Source organism: Polypterus senegalus, chromosome 7, assembly GCF_016835505.1.
Source record: "Polypterus senegalus isolate Bchr_013 chromosome 7, ASM1683550v1, whole genome shotgun sequence".
In the NCBI taxonomy this organism is placed as follows: Eukaryota; Metazoa; Chordata; class Cladistia; order Polypteriformes; family Polypteridae; genus Polypterus; species Polypterus senegalus.
In genome coordinates this window covers 46,955,544-46,977,033 of record NC_053160.1, presented here as the reverse complement: position 1 = coordinate 46,977,033, position 21,490 = coordinate 46,955,544, and the positions used below count along the sequence as shown (strand labels likewise).

Genomic DNA, 21,490 nt, shown 5'->3' with positions numbered 1-21,490 from the left:
CCTACTGGAGTGGTTTGGTAAACTACATTTTAAAGACTGTGTAACACAACAGGTAAGTAACTAACAGCAGCTAAAATATATATGGATCATCTCTCGGTAGTAGATCCCTTTTGAAAGGCGCTACACGACGGCTGTGGTATAGAAATTACATTTTCTATGTGAACGTTCAAATTTGTGCCTCTGGTAATGTGCCTTACCGGCATTTAAAGAAAATTAGTTTTGTGTCCTCTGCACTGTTAAGAGAGAAAGGCTTTGTTTTGGGATAAAAGGTGTAAAGAAAGGAAAGTTGCCTTTTTCTTTTATATAGTATAGAGAGATGAATCGCCTTAATATTATTTTTCCGTGTGTAGAAAAGGGGTCCCGTGTTTGCACTTGTCTGGGCTATAGCGCAGGGGGAGGATGAAAAAAATTAAAAGTGCTCACTTTGACTTAAGGCAGAAGCGCAGTCAGCGCCTCAAAGGCCGGCACAGCTATGCGCTAGCTGCTCGACTTTGCTGGGCAGGAGACCACAGTTTTTGCAGACATGTTCATGATATCAAAAGTCTCAGCGCTCTTTGGAGGTCATTCATATATTATATATATAGCAAAATCCCGCCAGAGGAGAAGTAGTGTGTTAAAGAAGTAATGAAAAGAAAAGGAAACATTTTAATAATAACGTAACATGATTGACATTGTCATGAGTGTTGCTGTCATATATATGCCTGCCTAAATAAGTCTCTTACTTTATTTACCGCTCATTTAATCATGGCTATTGGCGGAAAAATTATAAAATGGAAGGAGGATGGCTTTACCAAAACAATTATTGATGGCGAATCGATTATTCATAAAGCTTGAATTGGTGATGTTTTTCTGTGTTAACCTCATATTTTTCAGACTTCTTCTCAAACTAAGGTGGTGCGAGGGTAAAATGAATCGGGATGCGCTGATCAATGTAATCGGTGTACCAGGAAATCATGCATTGACAAAAGCTCCCTTTGCTTGTAATGCAAAGTGTGATTAAATGCATTATTTTTTAACGCGTTATGGAGCACATGCATGAAGCTTCTCAGCTGTGCTTGTGCTAAGAAAAGGAAAGATTTTAAAAATAACGTAACACGATTGTCAATGTGACCTTTTGTAAGTAGTGCCTGGAGGATTCAGTGTGGAGAAACTCAAGAGATAGCGTGTGTATTAACTTGTGGATTTTTCTGTGAGTATTTGGTGGCAGTCTGACTAAGTTGCTTCGAAAGAAGGCATTAGCCGCGGAGCTCAGCTCAGACCGAAATTAGATGAATGGGAGGGGAGATGATGACGTGACTCCCCACCCGCCTTAACTGTCAATCCCCACAAACACAGTCTCTCGGAATTTGCATAAGCACACCCCTTCACCTACAATTTTAACTTTGTTACAAAGTGATCAAAACTCGTTTATATCCTCGTCCTCTCATTAAACTTGTATCCCGCATTACCTGTGGGCATGTGAAACGCCAGCGGTAGCCTGTCTATGAACTTAATTTAAAGTTTAGGTTTACACCTTTCTTTCTTTCCGAGGCAGCAACACTCATGAATATGGTAGTATATGTCACTCGCTCGCTTCTTATTGTTTTTCGCTGCCTTCTCAATTATATAATGCATGTTTTCTTAAGCGCTTTTTGGAGGTCTTCCTGATTTTCTACGCACTGCGTTGACAATCAGTTCACGTGATTACGTGGGCGGCGTGATGATGTCACACGAAACTCCGCCCCACGTCATTCCAGCTCAACTCCATTACAGTTAATGGAGAAAAATACCTTCCAGTTATGACCATTAGGCGTAGAATTTCGAAATGAAACCTACCCAACTTTTGTAAGTAAGCTGTAAGGAATGAGCCTGCCAAATTTCAGCCTTCTACCTACATGAGAAGTTGGAGAATTAGTGATGAGTCAGTGAGTGAGTGAGTGAGTCAGTGAGTGAGTGAGTGAGGGCTTTGCCTTTTATTAGTATAGATAAATAAAACTGTTTAACAATATTTTCAGAAAGTATTATGACTTGTCTTTAGTAATCTCTAAAGGCTTTTACTTTCCCACAGCTCCCTGTTTGGAAAAAAGCTCCTGTTTGAGGTTTTCTCCATTTTATTAAGGTGTAATAATATACAGGGTGGTCCAGATCTAATTATGCAGATCCAGATTGTGTGGATGACTTTGATTTATGTGGGGACGATTCCAGTTCGGCACGAAGACGATTCTTCATGTCGTCAGTTCACACACTTATCGATGATTTTTTCGGTGATTTTCTATGTAATAAACTTAATAAGTTATAGCGTAATGAAAATTGCATAATTAGATCTGGACCACCCTGTACTAAATTATTTTTATAGACCCATCAGTAAAAGCTCAGAGTAACTTGTCAGTCCTTCATACTGACAATGTTTAGAAATATAAGTATGGAAATTTTAATAATCTCTGTTACAGTATTTGTTATCTTTTTTGTCTGTATTCTTTTTGCATCCTATAAATCTTAGTTCTCTTAAAAACACATTAGTTAATTACTATAAACATTTATTCTAAGTACAGAAACCTGGTTAGTATTTTGCATAACATTTACTGAAGGATACAATTCAATAAAATATGACTTGTGTCAGTTATTTGGGATCAGTGCCCCCATCTCCCTACCACAGTATAATAAGCAGCTGGTTTATTGTCTTATTGATTACATATATGCACAGTAATGTATGACACTATTTTTGATATTGTTTGCTGTTGTCCAGCATTGGTCACTATTGGTTTCCATTGTATCAGAAACTTTGTTATTCTTATTCTTCAATAGGAAATGTGATTACATTTTTTATCCCCTTTACTACAAAAAACAGAGGGTAAGAATGATCATTTTAGAGTTTAATGTTCTTTTAAAGTCATATCTTATAAGAAATGTACTGTAGTACAGGAAAAACACTGAGTTGCTGTGTTTAGGAAGATTATTGTTGATTCCAATCACTGCTGTTTTATCCTAAAAATGTAACTTTATGAATCTGTTTCAAGATTGATTTAAGAGCTTTAAATAGTTGATTTAAATTCAGTTAAGCCTGAAATTAGTTTTTTATGCCTTTCAGACACATTATATAATTAAATTTAAATTTGTAGGATCTATATACTGATGACAATATATTGCTTATTTAATGTAATTAACTACTTTATCAAATCCTTGATTTTCTGTAATTAAAAAAGGCATAAGTTACAATTTTGAGTTATAATGAATATAGGTTAACAAGCATAAGTTCAGGGTTCAAACATAAAACTATAGTTTGAATCGCACTATAACTTGTAACTTCTAAAGAATTTTTATAGGATACCAGGGGGCTTACCCTCTGCTCGCTTCGCCAACTCCACTTTTCTGCGGTACACGCCAGCCACTTTGTGCCTCTGCCACTCGTGTTGTGAAGAGGGGGGCTGAACACACCCCAAGGAGATGCGGTCACTCCTCCGAAACCCCCTCTTAAATGGTGATACAATAGGAAACAAATACAGTTTTTCTTTTTTTTACTTCCTCTTTGCTCGATCAGCTGCTGGCTTGCTGCGGCTGCTGCCGCCGTGCCTTGTGATCTGCATCTCGCGTGGCACTTTGAACATTTAAAAGCCTGTACAACAGCTGTCTTTGTCATATACTCTTTGTCTTTTATTTCCAGCCCTGGGCATGGTTAAATCTCTTGGCACAAAGTCTCGTCTCGCAGGACGCGAGTTCTTGATATTTTTAAGTTTATAATTTAAAAATGAAATAAGAATCCGAAAATCTAACAACATCACATTAAAGTTCGATAAATTCTGAAAAGATTGATGCAAAACATATATATGTTGGTTTTAAAATAAGCCCGATTTAAAGCGTGACAAAAAAAATGTCACATAAAATCATTGCACTTTTAGGTGTAGGATTGTATATATCGAAAGTAGATGGGTGATTTTATTTCTTTATTTCTTTTGAAATGTCTTTAATTCTTTGCTTACTAATGACCAAACACAGAAACAACTCTTAAGTAGATGCTCATCTTTATTTTTTGTCATCATTTGAACAGGTAAGTGCTCTTTATTAATTGGCATTTAAGAAGAAATGGTGGTAATTTGTGGCTTGATGTGATAATCATTGATATTGGCAAATACCTGCTGGTTTAATTGAAACAGAAGTACATTTGCAACTCTCTTAGATAGGAATTGAGTATCAGTTGGCACTAATCCCATATTTACAATTATGAGTTGCCAACAACCCTTAATTACTTACATTGTTTGATGTGAAGCCCTGATGCACAGGATATCAATATATACTGTATATAGAATGCAAAGTTGACTGATTTGTATATTTTCATAGCTAGAAATCCAAAAAGGGAGGAACATGATTAGACTTAAAGGAATCCAAGGCAATACAGTATGTAGCAAATAAGGAGGGGAGGGTAGGTGGGTTGGAATGGGGGGTGTTGGTCATAAAGTCTTATTTATATGTGCATGTTCTTCTTTTCAAGCCTGCGTATGCTGGGTACATATCCAAATGTCTGTTAATGGTGTTTTCATTGGCTAGCCACGTTTCAGCCAGTTCTCTGGCACTTAGTATTAGACTTGAATTTTACTACATTGAGTCCCATGTGTGTCTGGTCTTGTATATGTGTAAATCAGAGCCCGTGGGTCCTTTCTTCTGACCACATTGCATTTTTCCTGTATACATGTGGCGAGTGTCTTTGATGTCTTCCCGATGTATACATCTGGACATGAATCACATGGATGCTGTAAACCATGTTCCATTCCATGTCTCTGACATTTTTTTTTGCCTCAGCTGCAATTTCGTGGAGAAATGAGGCATGTTGTTCATGCAAATGAACACCACAAGCAGAACAGCACCACTGTACAAAATGAGGATTTGTTCTTGCAGAGAAATGGGACTGTTGACGAATAAAAAAGGACAAATCCATTTATCTATTATTTGTTCACTACAAACGAATAACAGTTATTAAGATGTTTTTAGGACAGAGTGCTGCCAGAAGAAAATACATTTGGGAAGTGATTTAATGTATGCAAGCAGACACTTTCCATAGTCTTTGAGAATGATAATAAGGTAGCTCTAGATTAACCATTTAGCAAAATAAGTTATATGCATGGGGCACCAAGGGACAAGGGGTACCATAGAGTTTTTAAAAAAGTAGGAGGAAACTTTTAAATATTAATAAAGTTATAAGTAGACAACAATAACAATAAGCATTATTTTTATATCTTTTGTTATACATGTATGCTGAAATGATATATCCTCAAAATTAGAAAGCAGAAGACCTTTTGTTTCATACAATGATATTTCTTCATTAGAATATCTTCTTTAAAAACTGTCAACCAACATTAGTTTCTGTGGAAAGAGGATTTTGAAAATTGAAATGTATATTCTCAAAATCACTTCATTTCAGTACTGTGCCAAGTGTGAAAACCTGCTTTAACAGACTGGATTGTAGGGCTTGTTTAATAGCCCCTGATGAGGCAGTATTCAGTGAATTGAGATGAAAATGTCCTTTATTTTGTCTTTATTCATGTTCACAAAGTGTTAGGGGTCTTTTTTCAGTATATCCTGTCTTTCATTAGCACAAATCAGGAGTTTTTACACATGTTATGGGGATTTTCTAGACTAGGAATCCAATTCTGAAATTAGTTTTTTGAATTGATGCATACATTAGTTGCAGTCATAATTTTTGGGTAGACATCCATTTTCGTTGTTTATGTGTACTATTGTTATGTGTCTCCCATTGTTAGCACAGTGAACCATACTGTTTGGGGCATGTCTTCAGAGATCGTGACATTCCGATAACAATGCAATGGGTTAAAATGTCATCATTCAAAACACTTTTTAGAATTTGCAGGTAACAAAACCATTTTTCAAACTTATTTTTGTCATTTTCAAAACTCATTTTCATTGCTAGTTCCTGGCTTTGACTTAGTTTTTTGCTTATTTTTTGAACATGATTTTTTTTCCTTTTTTGACTTTGGTTGTGGGACTGCAGGTAAGGTGAAATTTAATTTTACCTTGCCCACTCAGAGACAGTCATAATAATGTAGGAAAGGAGGAGTGATTTACTTGGTTAATTAATTGTCCATTTTTTCCATCAGTAATGCCGGTAATTAATTTAACAATTTGGTAAAGCTCCTACTTTATTTACTTTACCATCCTCTGTTGCAGGCGGTAGGTCTGAAGCCTTTAGATTTACTTCAGGTTAATTGAAGCACACTCATTTTAAGAAACATAATAATACAATCTATACTAATAAAAGGCAAAGCCCTGACTGACTGACTGACTCACTGACTCACTCACTCACTCACTCACTCATTACTAATTCTCCAACTTCCCGTGTAGGTGGAAGGCTGAAATTTGGCAGGCTTATTCTTTACAGCTTACTTACAAAAGTTAGGCAGGTTTCATTTAGAAATTCTACACATAATGGTAATAACTGGAACCTATTTTCGTACATATACTGTATACGGCCAAGCCTGCAGCTCGGTCGCAGTGTGAGACGGAGTTGCGTCTTGCATCATCACGCCTCCCACGTAATTGAGTGCCTGCCCATATAAGGTAAATATTCGTGGGTGAAGGACTGTGCTTAGCATATTCATAAGTGCAACTACTGCAGAAACCCTCCCTCAGCAAAAGTGCGAGAGAAACTTTTAAGTGCCGGGTCTGAGCTAAAATTAAATAAAGCCGTGCACATCGCAAGATACAAGTTTAATTAGAAGACGCTGGGTATAAAGCCTCGATGCTAAAGACCTTGCGAAGTCATGGAGAACATGAAAGGACGAGTTCACATTATACAGAAAACTTGCAATGCCAGAGGCAGAGGAAAACAAAATATCTGAATCACAAGCTGATGTTAATTATATTTTGTCCATGAATACTTATTAAATAATTCCAAATAGTCTGTCTGCTTCCTTTCATAGCTTTTCCGATGGTTGTGCTGCTTCCAGACATGTATTTTCGTATTAAAGCATTTAACCAATCACATTTGAGCCATCATTTGTTGCCTGGCAGAGAGGCCTTCACAATCCATTCTGCAGGCCCTCTAACATAGAATAAATGTCGATTAAACTGTTGCTTCAACCAATCAGATTTTGAGTTGGTGTCAGTAGGGCCCTCTAGCAGGCGTACACAACATCACCGTATTCAGACCCATTGATTGGATAGAAGCTGATATGAGGAACTCTACGAGGCCACTGAATGCACCGCAGTCGCTCCGAGCGCAAGATCCTCGCGTGCACTACCACCAACTTCATGGTAGGATTCTGGACAATATTTGCCAGAAACAGACCAGATTTCAAGGCCACGAAAAACTGATGTTTGTCACGCTCCTCTAACCCCAGAAGTTTCGGGAATACAAGAAAAATTTCCCACATGCAGCCTTCTCCAGTTTAACACAAGAGCCACGGAGCAGTTTTTGATCTGTTTCGGCTAAAAACAGAACTGACTGTAATGTATGCCATGGATGATTTTGCAGGAAAATCTCTCACTGATCTCCTTGACTTCCTTCATCAGAAAAATTTGAATGAGAGCATGGGGCAGCTGTACACATTGGTATATTTGGCGGTGACCATTCCCGTGTACACTGCTTCTGTCGAGCGGACATTTTCAGCCCTAAAGCGAATTAAAACTTATGCCAGAAATACGACAGAGCAGGTTCGACTTTCAGCATTAGCTTCGATGGTGACAGAAAGGGACTTTTTGATGGAACTGAAGCGCAAGGATAATCTGTACGACAGAGTAATTGAACTGTTTTTGAGGAAAGAGAGGAAGATGTATTTTGTTTACAAATAATCCGAATTTTTGGCTAGTAAAATGTTGCGATTTTCCTAAGTAATATTGCAAGTTTATGAGTTATTATTGATGTTTTTATGTGTGTAGCGGCTGTAGCTGCAGTAGAAAGGAACTTGCTCACCCCTGGTTTGTCTATTCAATAAAGGCATTTATTGTGGCTACAGGAGTTATCTATCTGCGATGCAGCGGCTCTTTATACTGTATTTCTGCATATTAAAATGGTTTTTATAGCCATAAATTAGTTTTTGAGGGGCGGGTTGATTCAGTCGGAGCACTACTGAAGGCCTAGGTGTGAAATGCAACATGCAATGGTAATGAACATTACAAACCAAAAATAAACGAAACTGTAGAGAGGTTCAGATTATACTCCCAGTGCGTCTCTCTAAATCCTCCGTGTGGGAACATTATCATAAGGCTTAACAATCTTATTGTTACACCTTCTATGTGCACCGAACTGTCCTTATTACGAAGTCTTCCTTGCTTTTCCGCTGGCTGCCATTCACCTTCCTAGCTCTTTATTTAAACAGTTTTCCTTCTCAGTTTTCCGCTCCTTCGCTGTCTTCTCCCTTTTCGTTCAAAATACGCACCTCCTTGCCTTTTTACAGTCAGCTCCCCTTACATCACATCATAGTACGTTTAGCACAAGTTAATACCGGGAATGCCTGTTAAAAATCTTACATTCACGAGTAGCGATTTGTGTAGTGAACACTTTGATGAATGAAACCTGTTATCTTTACAACGGTTGACAAACACGGAATGTAACTTCAAAACAACACGTCCTTCAAATATGAACCTGATTGAAAGAAATAATGATAATCAAATCCTTGATGACAGCAACACTCATAACAGTGACAAAACAATTACATTGACAATCAGGTTATGTTATTTTTAAAATGTTTCCTTTTCTTTTTCATAACTTCTTTAAAACACTACTTCTTCACTGCGAAGCGAGGGTATTTTGCTAGTATATCAATAAACACAAGGATTACAGAAATATGATAACTGCATATATGTGGCCTGCAGGGGGCACACTAGTGGCCCAAACCTGACACAGACAAGCAAACAAAAAATGTTTTGCACACATCATACGTTTATTATAAGTGAGGAAGTGCTTCTCCCTCGCTCCCCGCAGCTGCATGGTACAAAGCACCAATAAAGCACTAATAACCACAGTACTTTGTCTTCTTTCTCTTTTTTCTCTCTTTCTCTCTCGTTCCTCTTCACCTCCACTCCTCCTGCTGCAAGTTTTGTCTTCTCCCTCCCAACTCTGCTTCCCAGAGTAGTGTCAGCTGGCTCCTTTTATAAAGCACCCAAAAGTGCTCTAGGTGACCCTGGTGTGGCAGCATTCCTGCCATAAAGGGCTATACAGCTCCCCCTGGCAGTGTCCATGGAACCCAACAGGGCTGCAGCAAACTCCAACACCCAGCATGCCCTGCAGGAATCCATGCAGCCACAACAACCCAGGGGGGCTGCCCTCTAGCATCCTCAGGGTGAGGGGAAGGGGCGAGGAGTAATGCCCAGATATATAAGACAGGCGAGATAGACAAACATATGACATAGAATAGGCTGGCTGCTTACTTGCTGTTTAGATTTCTGATTTATATTGGCACTAATAAATTGTTTTATGATACCAGGTCTTTAACACTAGAATCCCTGAAGCCTACGAAAAAACTCGTAATCCCGGGCCGCCTTAAATTCCTTTACACCTCTCCATCAGTGTCTTTTGTTTTGGAAATGTGTTGATCAGCGCAAGCAGCCTGCTGTTCCATTTCCAGACAATCCCACTACCATCTCAACAGAGCTCAACTCGGGCAAAAAGTTCTCTCAGCTCAAGCCAAGGCTCCTTATCTGCATGTGAGGTGCCTGGAATTGTATAGGGTAAATAATACAGTATATTGTTATTTGGAACACATGCATTTCATGTGTGTTCCGTGTCTACAAAGATCTGGATAAGTGTAGGATGAAAGGAAATCAGAGAAATGCAAGAAATGCTGAACACATACCTAAAGCAGAAACTTTTTCCATGTTATACTAATAATGACGTGAAGTGTATAATGTTTGAAGACTTTAGTCCAAAGATCAAATAAACATTTGTGCTTTTATTCAAGAATATAACCAAAGAAAAAAAATCATTCAATTTACATGTTGCTGTCAATGACTTAAAAGTCCAAGCTGAAATGTTAATCAACAAAAAGTTAATACGTATTCTTGGATGGTGCAGAGGTAAGAACTGCTGCCATATAACCGAAAAGTTGCCGGTTTAAGTCCCAGCGCATTGTGTTTTGAGTAGTGAGGTGCTATTATTATTATTATTACTATAATAAAAACATACTTTTGATCTGAGTCTGTTGCATCTGGTGTAAATTTTGTTAACTTGGTACAATGAACTTGTCTATCCCTCTCTGAGTTAATGGCCTTTATCTCCATTCTCTTCACAAGAGCAGCAATGACCACAGTTGGTGCTGTGGCTGATTCCAGCTTAGAACTATTTGCTGTACTAGCAATCAAAGATACAATGTCCCATGACTGCTATCAGACTGGACAAAGGTAGAACCGTAACAACAGACAGCTTCTTCACAGCACTTTTGCTGGATAATAGACTGCTGCACTGCAGCGCTGCTCTGCTTGGCACCATAAGGTAAAATGGGACTTCCACCTGTAGCTGAAGTCACTTCAGTACGCGACCAATTCACCATGCTAGTGTTTAGATCTGGCAGTTCCGTGCTGATGGTGTATGCACCCAAAAAGAATAAGCCTTTGGTTTCAGTCAGCAACAGCCAGGGTAAAGTTTTGCTACTTGAAAAAGATATTGTTGAAGGGATATAAGCAGACACATACACGCTGGTGAATCATGTGTTACTGGTATCTTGTTGTCACTTGAAATTTTTGTTATTCAGTTTTATACTTGAATAAAAGCACACTTGTTTCATCATACCTTTGCGAAAGTGTTTTGTTTTATATTCCAGTGACCACTTGAATGAGATCAAATCTGTCTCTGCCTCTCTCGCACATGCATACACACATTCATACATGAAAACGTTGCTATTTGAAAACACTATGCAATTTGAATATGAGTTGTCATTTGAACATGTTTTTTTTCTACAAAGCTTCATCAACAAAGTTTTATCAACATGAAGTCTCTTTTGTCTCAGAGTCACATGTGTGTAGCTCCTATATGTTCATGTATGCTTGTGAGAAGTATAATGTGAACAATCTTACTGAAATTTGACACTGGATTGTTGCAACTGTATGAAATATGATGTAGTTATTAGCAAACATATATTAAATAAAACAAGTTATTATCAATGTGACTAAACAAACAGTACATACAGTACTCTCAGATATGCTCTAGCTGGCTTGCTTCCTTATAGCCTAAGCCATGGGTGTCAAACTGTTCCTGGAGTGCTGCAGTGGCTTCAGGTTTTCATTCTAACCATCTTCTTCATTAGTGACCTGTTTTTGCTGCTAATTAACTTCTTTTGCCTTAATTATAATTAACTTGACACAGACCCCTTAGTTGTCTCTTTTTCCTTAATTAGCAGCCAAACAATAATGAGACACAAAACAAGCAGCCGCATGACCAGCTCACCTGTGCCCATCACACAATATCTGAAAATAAAGAAAGGTGAAGGTCTCAATAAGGCTGATCTCTCAGGTCACCAAAACATCTTGACGGTGATCTTAGAAAAAAATAGAAAAATCAACAGTTTTGGGAATGTCTGATGTGGCAGAATGAGAGCAGAAACGGGCCATGGAATTAAATAATGAGTTTAATTAACAACAAGAATCAGCTTCTCATTAAGAGACTGGCTGGAGTGAAATTGGTTGGAGTTTGAAATCCCAGTTTAGCTGGTCATCTGTTGGCTCATTTCACGTCTCATTTCTGTTTGGCTGTCATTTAATGAAGAAAGGAATCAATTCAGAGGACTGAATTCTTAAACACAGGGCTATTAAAATAAAGGGGAAAGGAGTTAATTAGCAATGAAAAGTGGTCAGTGATTAGGAAAAGGGTTAGAATGAAAACCTCCAGGACTGGAGTTTGACACCCCTGGCCTAAGCAAACTTGGGAAGTGACAGAGTACAACAGAGTAGGAAACATACATTATACAGAAGTGACCAAAAAGGCTAATACTATTTGGGCTTAGGTAGCAGACTGTGTGGCATGCAATAAGTAATATATTTACTGTATGACACCACTTCACTAGACCTGTGTTGGAGTTTTACTTCAGATCTTACAATAAGATTTAACAACACTAGAGAAAATCCAGAGAGCTACTACATTCCTCTAGAATAGCAGGGTGTATTCTAGTAGTTATTTAATAATCACTTCTTCAGCAAGAGGGCACAGATGAAATTAGATTAACGGTAAGAGTGAATTTTACACAGTGGTTATTAAATATTTCTGCACAAAAATAATTAGATGGATAGACTAAATTATCAAGTAGTGTATAATAGTAGAAAGTAGCATCTTTGAAGTCTTCAGATTTTGGCTTAAATGATAGTTTGTTAAATAAGAAATGAGCTTGTTTTCAGTGCACCCTTTCATATAATCTTCATGTTTTCCGAAGTTGCATTGAATGCCAATTAATTAAGAGCACTCAAATTTTGTACGTCCACTTGGATCAATTTTTTGTATTTTAAATTCCACTATGGTTACTGAGAGCACAGAGAGCTAAATAGCCAGTTCAGATATACAAGATGTCTGTTTAAACTTTTAAAGAGAAGAAAAATAGGTTCTCAGGGTTGAATCCCCAAGTCAATTGGTACATTTGGTTTTGACCATTAAGGCTTATTCCTTGTGAAGCAATTTTCAGATATGACATCTTTCTAAGTGTGTCTTTCTATGTCTTTGCATTACCATAAGTGATAACATATTTGCACTTAATAAGGCCATTAATCATCTTACTTTATTTATATTCAATAATATTTTGTCGCATAAAATATTACTGTTTCACCACTGCTCAGTCTATCTATTTCACAGTTTCATTCATAATATGATTTTGCTTAGATAATTGGCCAAACCAGAATGCTACCTGATCTTTTAAGGCCTAAAGGTTAAATGGAGGTAATGCGGCATTTTACAATAGTTTCGTATCTGTTTTTTGCATTTTGCTGTGTTTTCTTGGGAGATTAACCAAGTCTGCATTTTTCTTAGTATACAGTTATTCAGTACAAGCATCCCCAAGAGTTTTTTATTGTTAATATGTATATTATATTGCTTATACTGTCAAACTGTGCTGTTCTTTAATATTTTTTAAACAAGCTCAGTCTTATTTTCAGAATTTAAAAATCATTCTTTATGTGCATAATTGAACATGTTGTTTTGTGTCTTTTAAGGTGAATGAGATTTATCATGACGAATCCCTAGGTGCACACATAAATGTTGTACTTGTGCGAATGATTATGCTTGGTTATGCAAAGGTAAGAGAAATCAAAATATAAATACTTTTAACACTGTAATGTAATAATAAATCACATTCAGTGAGTTATGCTATTATATAATCAGTGTTCAATGTAATCTTCTGACTTTTACAAAGGCATTGAAACTAATAAAAATTATATGAAGTATTGAAATATTTAGAAATTTTATATTTCAGAAAAAAAGGAGACTACATTAATTTAACATATACAGTAACTTGGGAGATATGTCCTGTGCTGAGTAAATTACAGAGAGGCAAATGAAAAGAATTTAGTATATACAGTACCAATGAGCATTTTAATATTTAAGCATGGTAGAAATTTAAATTACATTTAGGATGCCTGCCTGTAAAAACAGTAATTAGTAAAATTATAAAATAAGTGAAATATGATAAACTCAACTTTCTTCATAATAATCTAAGCATGTTTTTCCCTATTTTTATATTATTAATCATCATTTATTGCTTCCATAGTACTTTCTAGAAAGAAAAATGGAGTAAATGGATTAATTAACAGATTAATTCATTTTTTTGGAAATTAGTAGAGATTTGATTGTCTAAAATAGACAAAAGAATGAATATGTAGAAATTCAATACAAAATTAAACATTAAATATATTTAGAAAAATCCTGAATCTATTAATGTTAACAGCGTATTAGTCCAATTTTAGCATTACAAGTAATTAAAGCATTATGTGATATTGTAATCATTGTTTAAATATCCAATAAGGTTAGTTTTAACATTGCATTGATGAAGTAGAAAACATTTTAAAATGAATTCTATTTTTAATCAGTCTATTAGCTTGATTGAAAGAGGAAATCCTTCTAGAAGTTTGGAGAATGTATGTCGATGGGCATTTTCACAGCAAAAGTCTGACCCTGATCATTCTGAACACCACGATCATGCCATTTTTCTGACAAGACAAGACTTTGGACCAGCTGGAATGCAAGGTACAGTGATTTTGAAACAGTCAATTTAATATTTCTCCTTTTCCCCTAATATTAGTCACAGTGAAACTTCTCTCCTGCAGTTTTCGCAAAGACACCTCAAGTCTTAACTTTTACTGAGATGCTTTACGTAAGACCTTCTCATTTTACTTCTGTTGTGGAGTTACATATTTGTTTATAAAATTATATTGATATAGATTATCTAAACAATGGACCTATTTTAAAGATCAGTGGTCTCCAAGAGTTGTATTTTTTTTTTCAGGAATACTCTCAGCTGGAGTTTTATTCCTCTTTTTATTCCTCTTTTATTCCTCTTCTCAGCAGAAAATGGTGGCTCTGAGGCAAGGCTCTTGCGGCGGCAATCGAAATGCTGCTGGTTCAAATCCCATAAATACCAGAAGTAACTCTACTCCATTGGTCCCATAATTTGCAATTGTTTGGCCCTGGGTATGATGTTAATCTGCATCCAGCCCTGCAAGTAGGTCCTCCAATTCACAGGGCAAACCTTGGGTTTGGTGACAGGATTGGCACTTCAGCCACAGTAAAAAACCTCACACTGTTCCAGTGTGGTGCTGAAGTGTCACCTGCTGAACTTGGGTCCCAATCCAGGTGGTTCGTTATGTGATGGGTGCAGCAATGTGCTATCAGCGCACACTCCCAACCTCTCTCTCTCTACTCAATTGTCCCATTGTCAAAGGTCATATCACAGTTCTTATGCTAATAGGACTTTATTCTGGAATGCATTTTTATGTTGTTATGTTTAACAATGTATATGTGTGTCTGTGCTTGTAAGGTTTAGTATATTACTGTTATTATATTATAAAGAAATCGTGTAAGTCCTCTAAATCCTTACTCAGTGAGGAATGCCATACAAAATAAATTTGGAGACTGGAGACTTCCTACTTTAAAAAATTGTTCTAGTATATTGATGTGGATTATCTGTGTTTTTATATGAACAATAAAAGACTCATTAGAGTCAGCTAAACCTGAAAGCAGCTTCACAAATGTATTCTGACAGCAAGTGCCTAATATGTAAAAATATGCCTTGTCACGAGGTTTCTTACCTTGCAGCTGAGACTAAAAACTTGAAACTTTTGTTATCTTGGGTGTATGTGACCAGGGCAGGAGAGACAAGTCAGTTTGTCATCCAGTGTGCTCCCAAGTACCTATCCTTGGATACCAGATAATAATGAGGCACGTTAGTGTGTCTAAGGCTTGTGTGTGTGTGTGTGTGTAAAACACACTGTATTTTTCCTTCAGTGAATTTTTTTTTTTTGTAAACTTTTATGTCTATGGTAATCTTAACTACTGAGGTGAACAACTTCTGGGTGATGCATCAGCCTTTTCAGATCAAAAATTATTGGGAAGTAGAAGGCATTCCAATAAAATGTTTCTGCAGCAAGTTTGACCATTCCCCATCCTACTTCAAAATGCCTAAGATCTTCTGGGTCACTTTAGGCATAAATGGAATAGAACCTGTGCTTGACAGTTTCTGTCTCAATTATTGAATATCTGTCTACCTTGCTTACTTATGACACTGGTTATGGGTGTCACCAAACAAAGGGATGCATGTTTTAATTTTCCACAGGCCATACAGAGAAGTGTCTTGAAAGGTATAGGATAATTAAAGGACAGGAAATCATAGAATGTTGGTTTTAAAATTTAATGTTTATACCATTCTCATTCAATTATTGTGCAATCACAACAAACAGATCTCATGAACATTGTCAGTAATATGTTAAAAGAAGGGGGAAATGCTATTTTTCATTATTTTTAATGCTTATGTAAATTATTTTAAAGATTTAAATAAGAACATTGGCTTTCTTTGGTTTAATTGGTGTCTGCTGCCCAACATGATTCAGGTGTTAAACTACAAATAAAATAAAGAAAAAAGACAGTTTGTGACATCTAAGTTATCCTGACACGCATTAAAAGGTAAAGGAACTCTGAAGGCTTTTTCAACATATAAACATAATGGAGATTTGTGCTCTACTGGAACAGAAAATGTGAGCTGTTGAACCATATTAGTGACTTGAGCTCAGCTTTCTTAACCATTGTTATGATACTGCATTCTATGTTATATGTTTATTTGGGTGGTATATTAATATTATTATTCCATTTTCAGTATGTTATTGTTGTTATATACAGTACAGTAATCCCTCCTCGATCGCGGTGTTCCGTTCCAGACCCCGCGATAGGTGAAAATCTGCGAAGTAGAAACCATATGTTTGTATGGTTATTTTTATATATTTTAAGCCCTTATAAACTCTCCCACACTGTTTATAAATATTCCCCGCAGAGTTATACAGCATAATCCCTTTGTATTCTCTTAGATATTAGGTAAGATTAATTGAAATTATGTATATAAACACACTGTTTATATACAGTAAAACTTAAATGTTATTTTAAAGATATCGAGTGTCTCCGATATCACATATGTTACAGCCATTACAATAGACAGGCCACCAGCAATAAATACGTATAATGCAAGAAAAATAGTATACAGTAAATGTGTGTACAGTGACACTAAACATACGTACATGTACTAAGTACTGTAAGTAGAAAATTAATTATGGTTACTCACCAAAAATGACACAATGACTTGTCCGATAATAAAAAGTTTAATTTTACTGCACAACAAAGGAGAGCGTTACAGCCCTTAAAGGAGCCACTTCAGGCGATTGTGTAGCACTGCCGTTGTTCTTCTTCTGGCAGTCTTCAATGCAAATCCCTAAAGCAGATTCCATCCGGACTACTGCCTTATTACATCCACTTACAACTCGTTTTGCACCCTGGTTAAAAGGACACTGTGGCCGTAGATGTTATTTTCCTTTCCTACTTTTTAAATAAAAAGAATCATAGCCTCATTGATGCTGTAATGGCGTCCTACAGCGGTGTAGATTTTCCCTTCCTTCAACAAATGCAAAACATTTACCTTTTCGGCAATCGTTAACATCTTCCGTTGGCGCTTGGGCATGGCCCCTGAAGCAGTAGCAGGAGCAGATTGTTTTGGAGCCATAATGAAGGGCTTGACTACGCACAAAGATAAACACAAAAGAGCACAAAAGTTAACTCTTTACACAGCGAAACACGTTGATGCTGAATGAGTGAGACGAGACTTCCTGGTTAACACCGCATTCAGCACACAGGAACTTAACTGCATGCTCTGATTGGTTAGCTTCTCAGTCAGGAGAACTTAACTGCGTGCTCTGATTGGTTAGCTTCTCAGTCATCTGCCAATAGCGTCTCTTGTATGAAGTCAACTGGGCAAACCAACTGAGGAAGCATGTACAGGAAGTAAAAAGACACATTGTCCGCCGAACCTGCGAAGCAGCAAAAAATCCGTGTTATATATTTATTTATGCTTACATATAAAATCTGCGATAGAGTGAAGCCGCGAAAGTCGAAGCGCGATATAGCGAGGGATTGCTGTATAGCAGAACGTGAGTACAATTTCACTTTTTCAAATTTAACATAAAACAGCTTCACAGATTACATTTATAATACTGACAAAATCTGACTTGTGACTTGGTACACAATAAATTTAGCTATGAGCTAATATAATAAGTTATGACACTGTTCATTCACATTACTGAGGGTCTTAAGATGGTCACCGAATTGTCTGTGCTTAAAAACAGTAACACAAATTCATGTTCTGCTATTGTTCCTTCTTAACAATAAAGTTTCACCTTCATTCTCATAAAATGTTCTACTTTTAATTTATGATTTCCATACTGGCCCGCAGTGGACTGGCACTCTCTCCAGGGATTGTTACTGCCTTGTGCCCAGTGCTTGCTGGGACAGGCTCCAGATTTCCCATGACCCTGCTAAGGTTAAGCACGTTTAGAAAATGGATGAATGGATTTCCATAGTTATTATTCGTAGCTCTGATGTAAAGAATCTATACTAATAAAAGGCAAAGCCCTCACTCACTCACTCACTCACTCACTCACTCACTCACTCACTCACTCACTCACTCACTGACTCATCACTAATTCTCCAACTTCCCGTGTGGGTGGAAGGCTGAAATTTGGCAGGTTCATTCCTTACAGCTTCCTTACAAAAGTTGGGCAGGTTTTATATCGAAATTCTATGCGTAATGGTCATAACTGGAAGCAGTTTTTCTCCATTTACTGTAATGGAGATGAGCTTTAACGCTGTGGGGGCGGAGTTTCGTGTGACATCATCACGCCTCCCACGTAATCACGCAGCACATAGAAAATCAGGAAGACCTCAAAAAAGCGCTGAAGAAAACATATCATTGAGAAAGCAGCGAAACAATAAGAAGCGAGCGAGTGACATATACAACCATATTGATGAGTTCTGCTACTTCGGAAACAAAGCACGATGTAAACCTACACTTTAAATTAAGTTCATAGACAGGCTGCGCTGGCGTTTGTAATTTAGTGCCTGCCCATATAAGGCCGTCCGTCAGCGGCAATCCAATAGCAAACTCCACTAAATATTCACGGGTTAAGGACTGTGCTTATGGAGAGGAAGATGAGATGGTCAGGGTGGTGTTTGGCACAAACTCAGCGAAACTGCGAGAGAAAGTTTTAAGTGCCAGGACTAAGGTAACATTAAATAAAGCTATGGACATAGCACGAGATGGCACCAGCACAGCTGGGAACCTTCGATGCAAGTACACCGAGTGGCTCACGTGAACTGGCGCAGTGCACAGATAAAAGCAACAGTTCCAAAGAGCTGAACAAAACCGAATTACACAATTGAAAAGGCAGCAAAAAAATATGAAGCGTCTGATAAGCATATTCATAAATGCAGCTACTGTGGAAACAAAGCACACGGTGGAAAAAGTCAATGTCCGCTAAAGGAAGACAGTGTAAAAAACCGTGCATGCAGTGTGTCAGGTCTCAGATAAAGAAGAAGACGAGCTGTTTATTGATGCAGTAAGAAACGAATCGATGAATGAAACCTGTCATCTTTACAACGATTGACAAACACGGAATGTAACTTGAACACAACACATCCTACAAATACGAACCTGATTGAAAGAAATAATGATAATCAAATCCTTGATGACAGCAACACTCAGTAACACTCACAAAACAAATACTGTATATTGAAAGTCATGTTACGTTATTTTTAAAATGTTCCCTTTTCTTTTCTACCTTTTTAACACACTACTTCTCCGCTACGCGGGTATATATATATGTATATATATATATATCCCGCTCTACATACTCGAATAATGGATACTTTATTCGCCATCAATGATTGTTTTGGTAAAGCCATACTCAGTGTATTCATTAGATGAACTGTAAAAAAGTAAGAGCGAGGGGAGGATGACTCATTGAGGCATGCAGGCTGTAGTGCACGTCAACTCTATCTGAATTGCGATCACATTTGAAAAAATATATCTTTTCAAGTTCTATTTAGTCCATATGTGTCAAACTCAAGGGCGCGGGCCACATCCGCCCGGCGTGTAATTATATCCGCCCGAGATCATTTTATATACTGTATTATTGTTATTAAAGCCGGGTATATGAAGCGCTGGTAACACAATAAACTACAGATCCCATAATGCAGCGCTTCAGCTGCCTTGCCGAACACTTACCACGTTAATCAAGTCTACCTTATGATGCTGCAAGTTATTGCGAAGCTACAGTTATTGCGCACTGAGTTTGCACGGCACTTTGGTGACTTTGAAGAACAAAAAAAGTCCTTCTACATGCGGCTCGAACCTTGTGCATGTTTGGTAGCACATATCTGTGTGAGAAGCTCTTCTCAGTGATAAAGACTAACAAAACAGCACACAGGAGTCGCCTCACTGATGAGCACCTGCAATCCATCCTGAGAATCTCCACAACACAGAACCTCACACCAAACAGAAACGAACTTGTGGCCAAAAAAAGATGCCAGGCGTCCAGCTCTAAAATGACATATGAGCAAAGACAACTGAATGATTTGATTTGTTATTGCACGTAAGAGCGGAGTCAACCGTTTTAACAAACAGCGTATTGCACTGATCTGAAATAGCTGTGTGTGTATATATGTAGATATGTATGTATATGTATATATATGCTTATATATGTGTGTGTATGTATGTATATATATATATATATATATATATATATATGTATTTCTGTGTATATATATGTGTGTATGTATGTATGTGTGTGTATATATGTGTGTGTATATATGTAGATATATATGTATGTATATATGTGTATATGTATAGATATGTATATATATATATATATATGTTTATGTGTGTGTGTAAATATATATATATATATATATATATATATATATATATATATATATATATATATATATATATATATATGACAACAACACTCAACACTCACAACAGTGACAAAACAATTACATTGACAATCAGGTTACGTTATTTTCAAAATGTTTCCTTTTCTTTTCATTGCTTTTTAACACACTACTTCTCCCTGAAGCTGGTATTTTGCTATACTATATAAAAGAAAAGGCAACTTTCCTTTCTTTACACCTTTTTCCTTTTATCCCAAACCAAAGCCTTTCTCTCTTAACACTGCAGAGGACACAAAACTAATTTTCTTTAAATGCCGGTAAGGCACATTACCAGAGGCACAAATTTCAATGTTCACATAGAAAATGTAATTTCAATGTACCTGTACTTCTTAAAACGTTAATGTTTTACTGTTTAATAACTTATAGACTATAATTTATTATTTTTCCCTTGCACTCAGTGACCAAACCTATACACACACATATAGACACATACAAACATATACACAAGTATATGTATGTGTATATATATACACACACACACACACACACACACACACACACATACATACATACATACATACATACATACACACATGTATATAATTTGTATGTATGTATGTATGTATGTATGTATGTATGTGTGTGTGTGTGTGTGTGTGTGTATATATATATGACAGCAGCAATCCAAGCTGTGAGAAAACAGTAAAAAGGACGCGTGTCAGACGTCGTGGTACATTTTCTGATGCAGCTACCGAAAACAACTTCGTGACGCTGCCGCCAAATACACAAAACAATTACTTTGACAATCATGTTACATTATTTTTAAAATGTTTCCTTTTCTTTCTCTTTCCTTCTTTAACACACTACTTCTCCGCTGCCAAGCGCGGGTATATATATATATATAGATAGATAGATAAATATATATATAGATAGATATGAGAACAACACTCATATCAATGACAAAACAATTACATTAACAATCATGTTACGTTAGTTTTAAAATTTTTCCTTTTCTTTTTCGTACCTTCTTTAACACACTACTTCTCCGCTACGAAGCGCGGGTATTCTGCTAGTATATATATAGATAGACAGAGATATATATAG

The 21,490-nt window shown here is 36.8% G+C and overlaps 1 protein-coding gene across 2 annotated transcripts in view; it reads left to right on the top strand.

The window, feature by feature from the left end:
• Positions 1 to 21,490, top strand: part of adamts3 (ADAM metallopeptidase with thrombospondin type 1 motif, 3) — a 304,447-nt gene that overhangs the window by 179,620 nt on the left and 103,337 nt on the right. For both annotated transcript variants that reach the window (XM_039758577.1, XM_039758576.1), the window contains exons 6-7: positions 13,117 to 13,200; positions 13,990 to 14,146. In XM_039758577.1, coding sequence (XP_039614511.1) covers positions 13,117 to 13,200; positions 13,990 to 14,146 — 241 coding nt within the window. The remainder of the gene's footprint in view (positions 1 to 13,116; positions 13,201 to 13,989; positions 14,147 to 21,490) is intronic.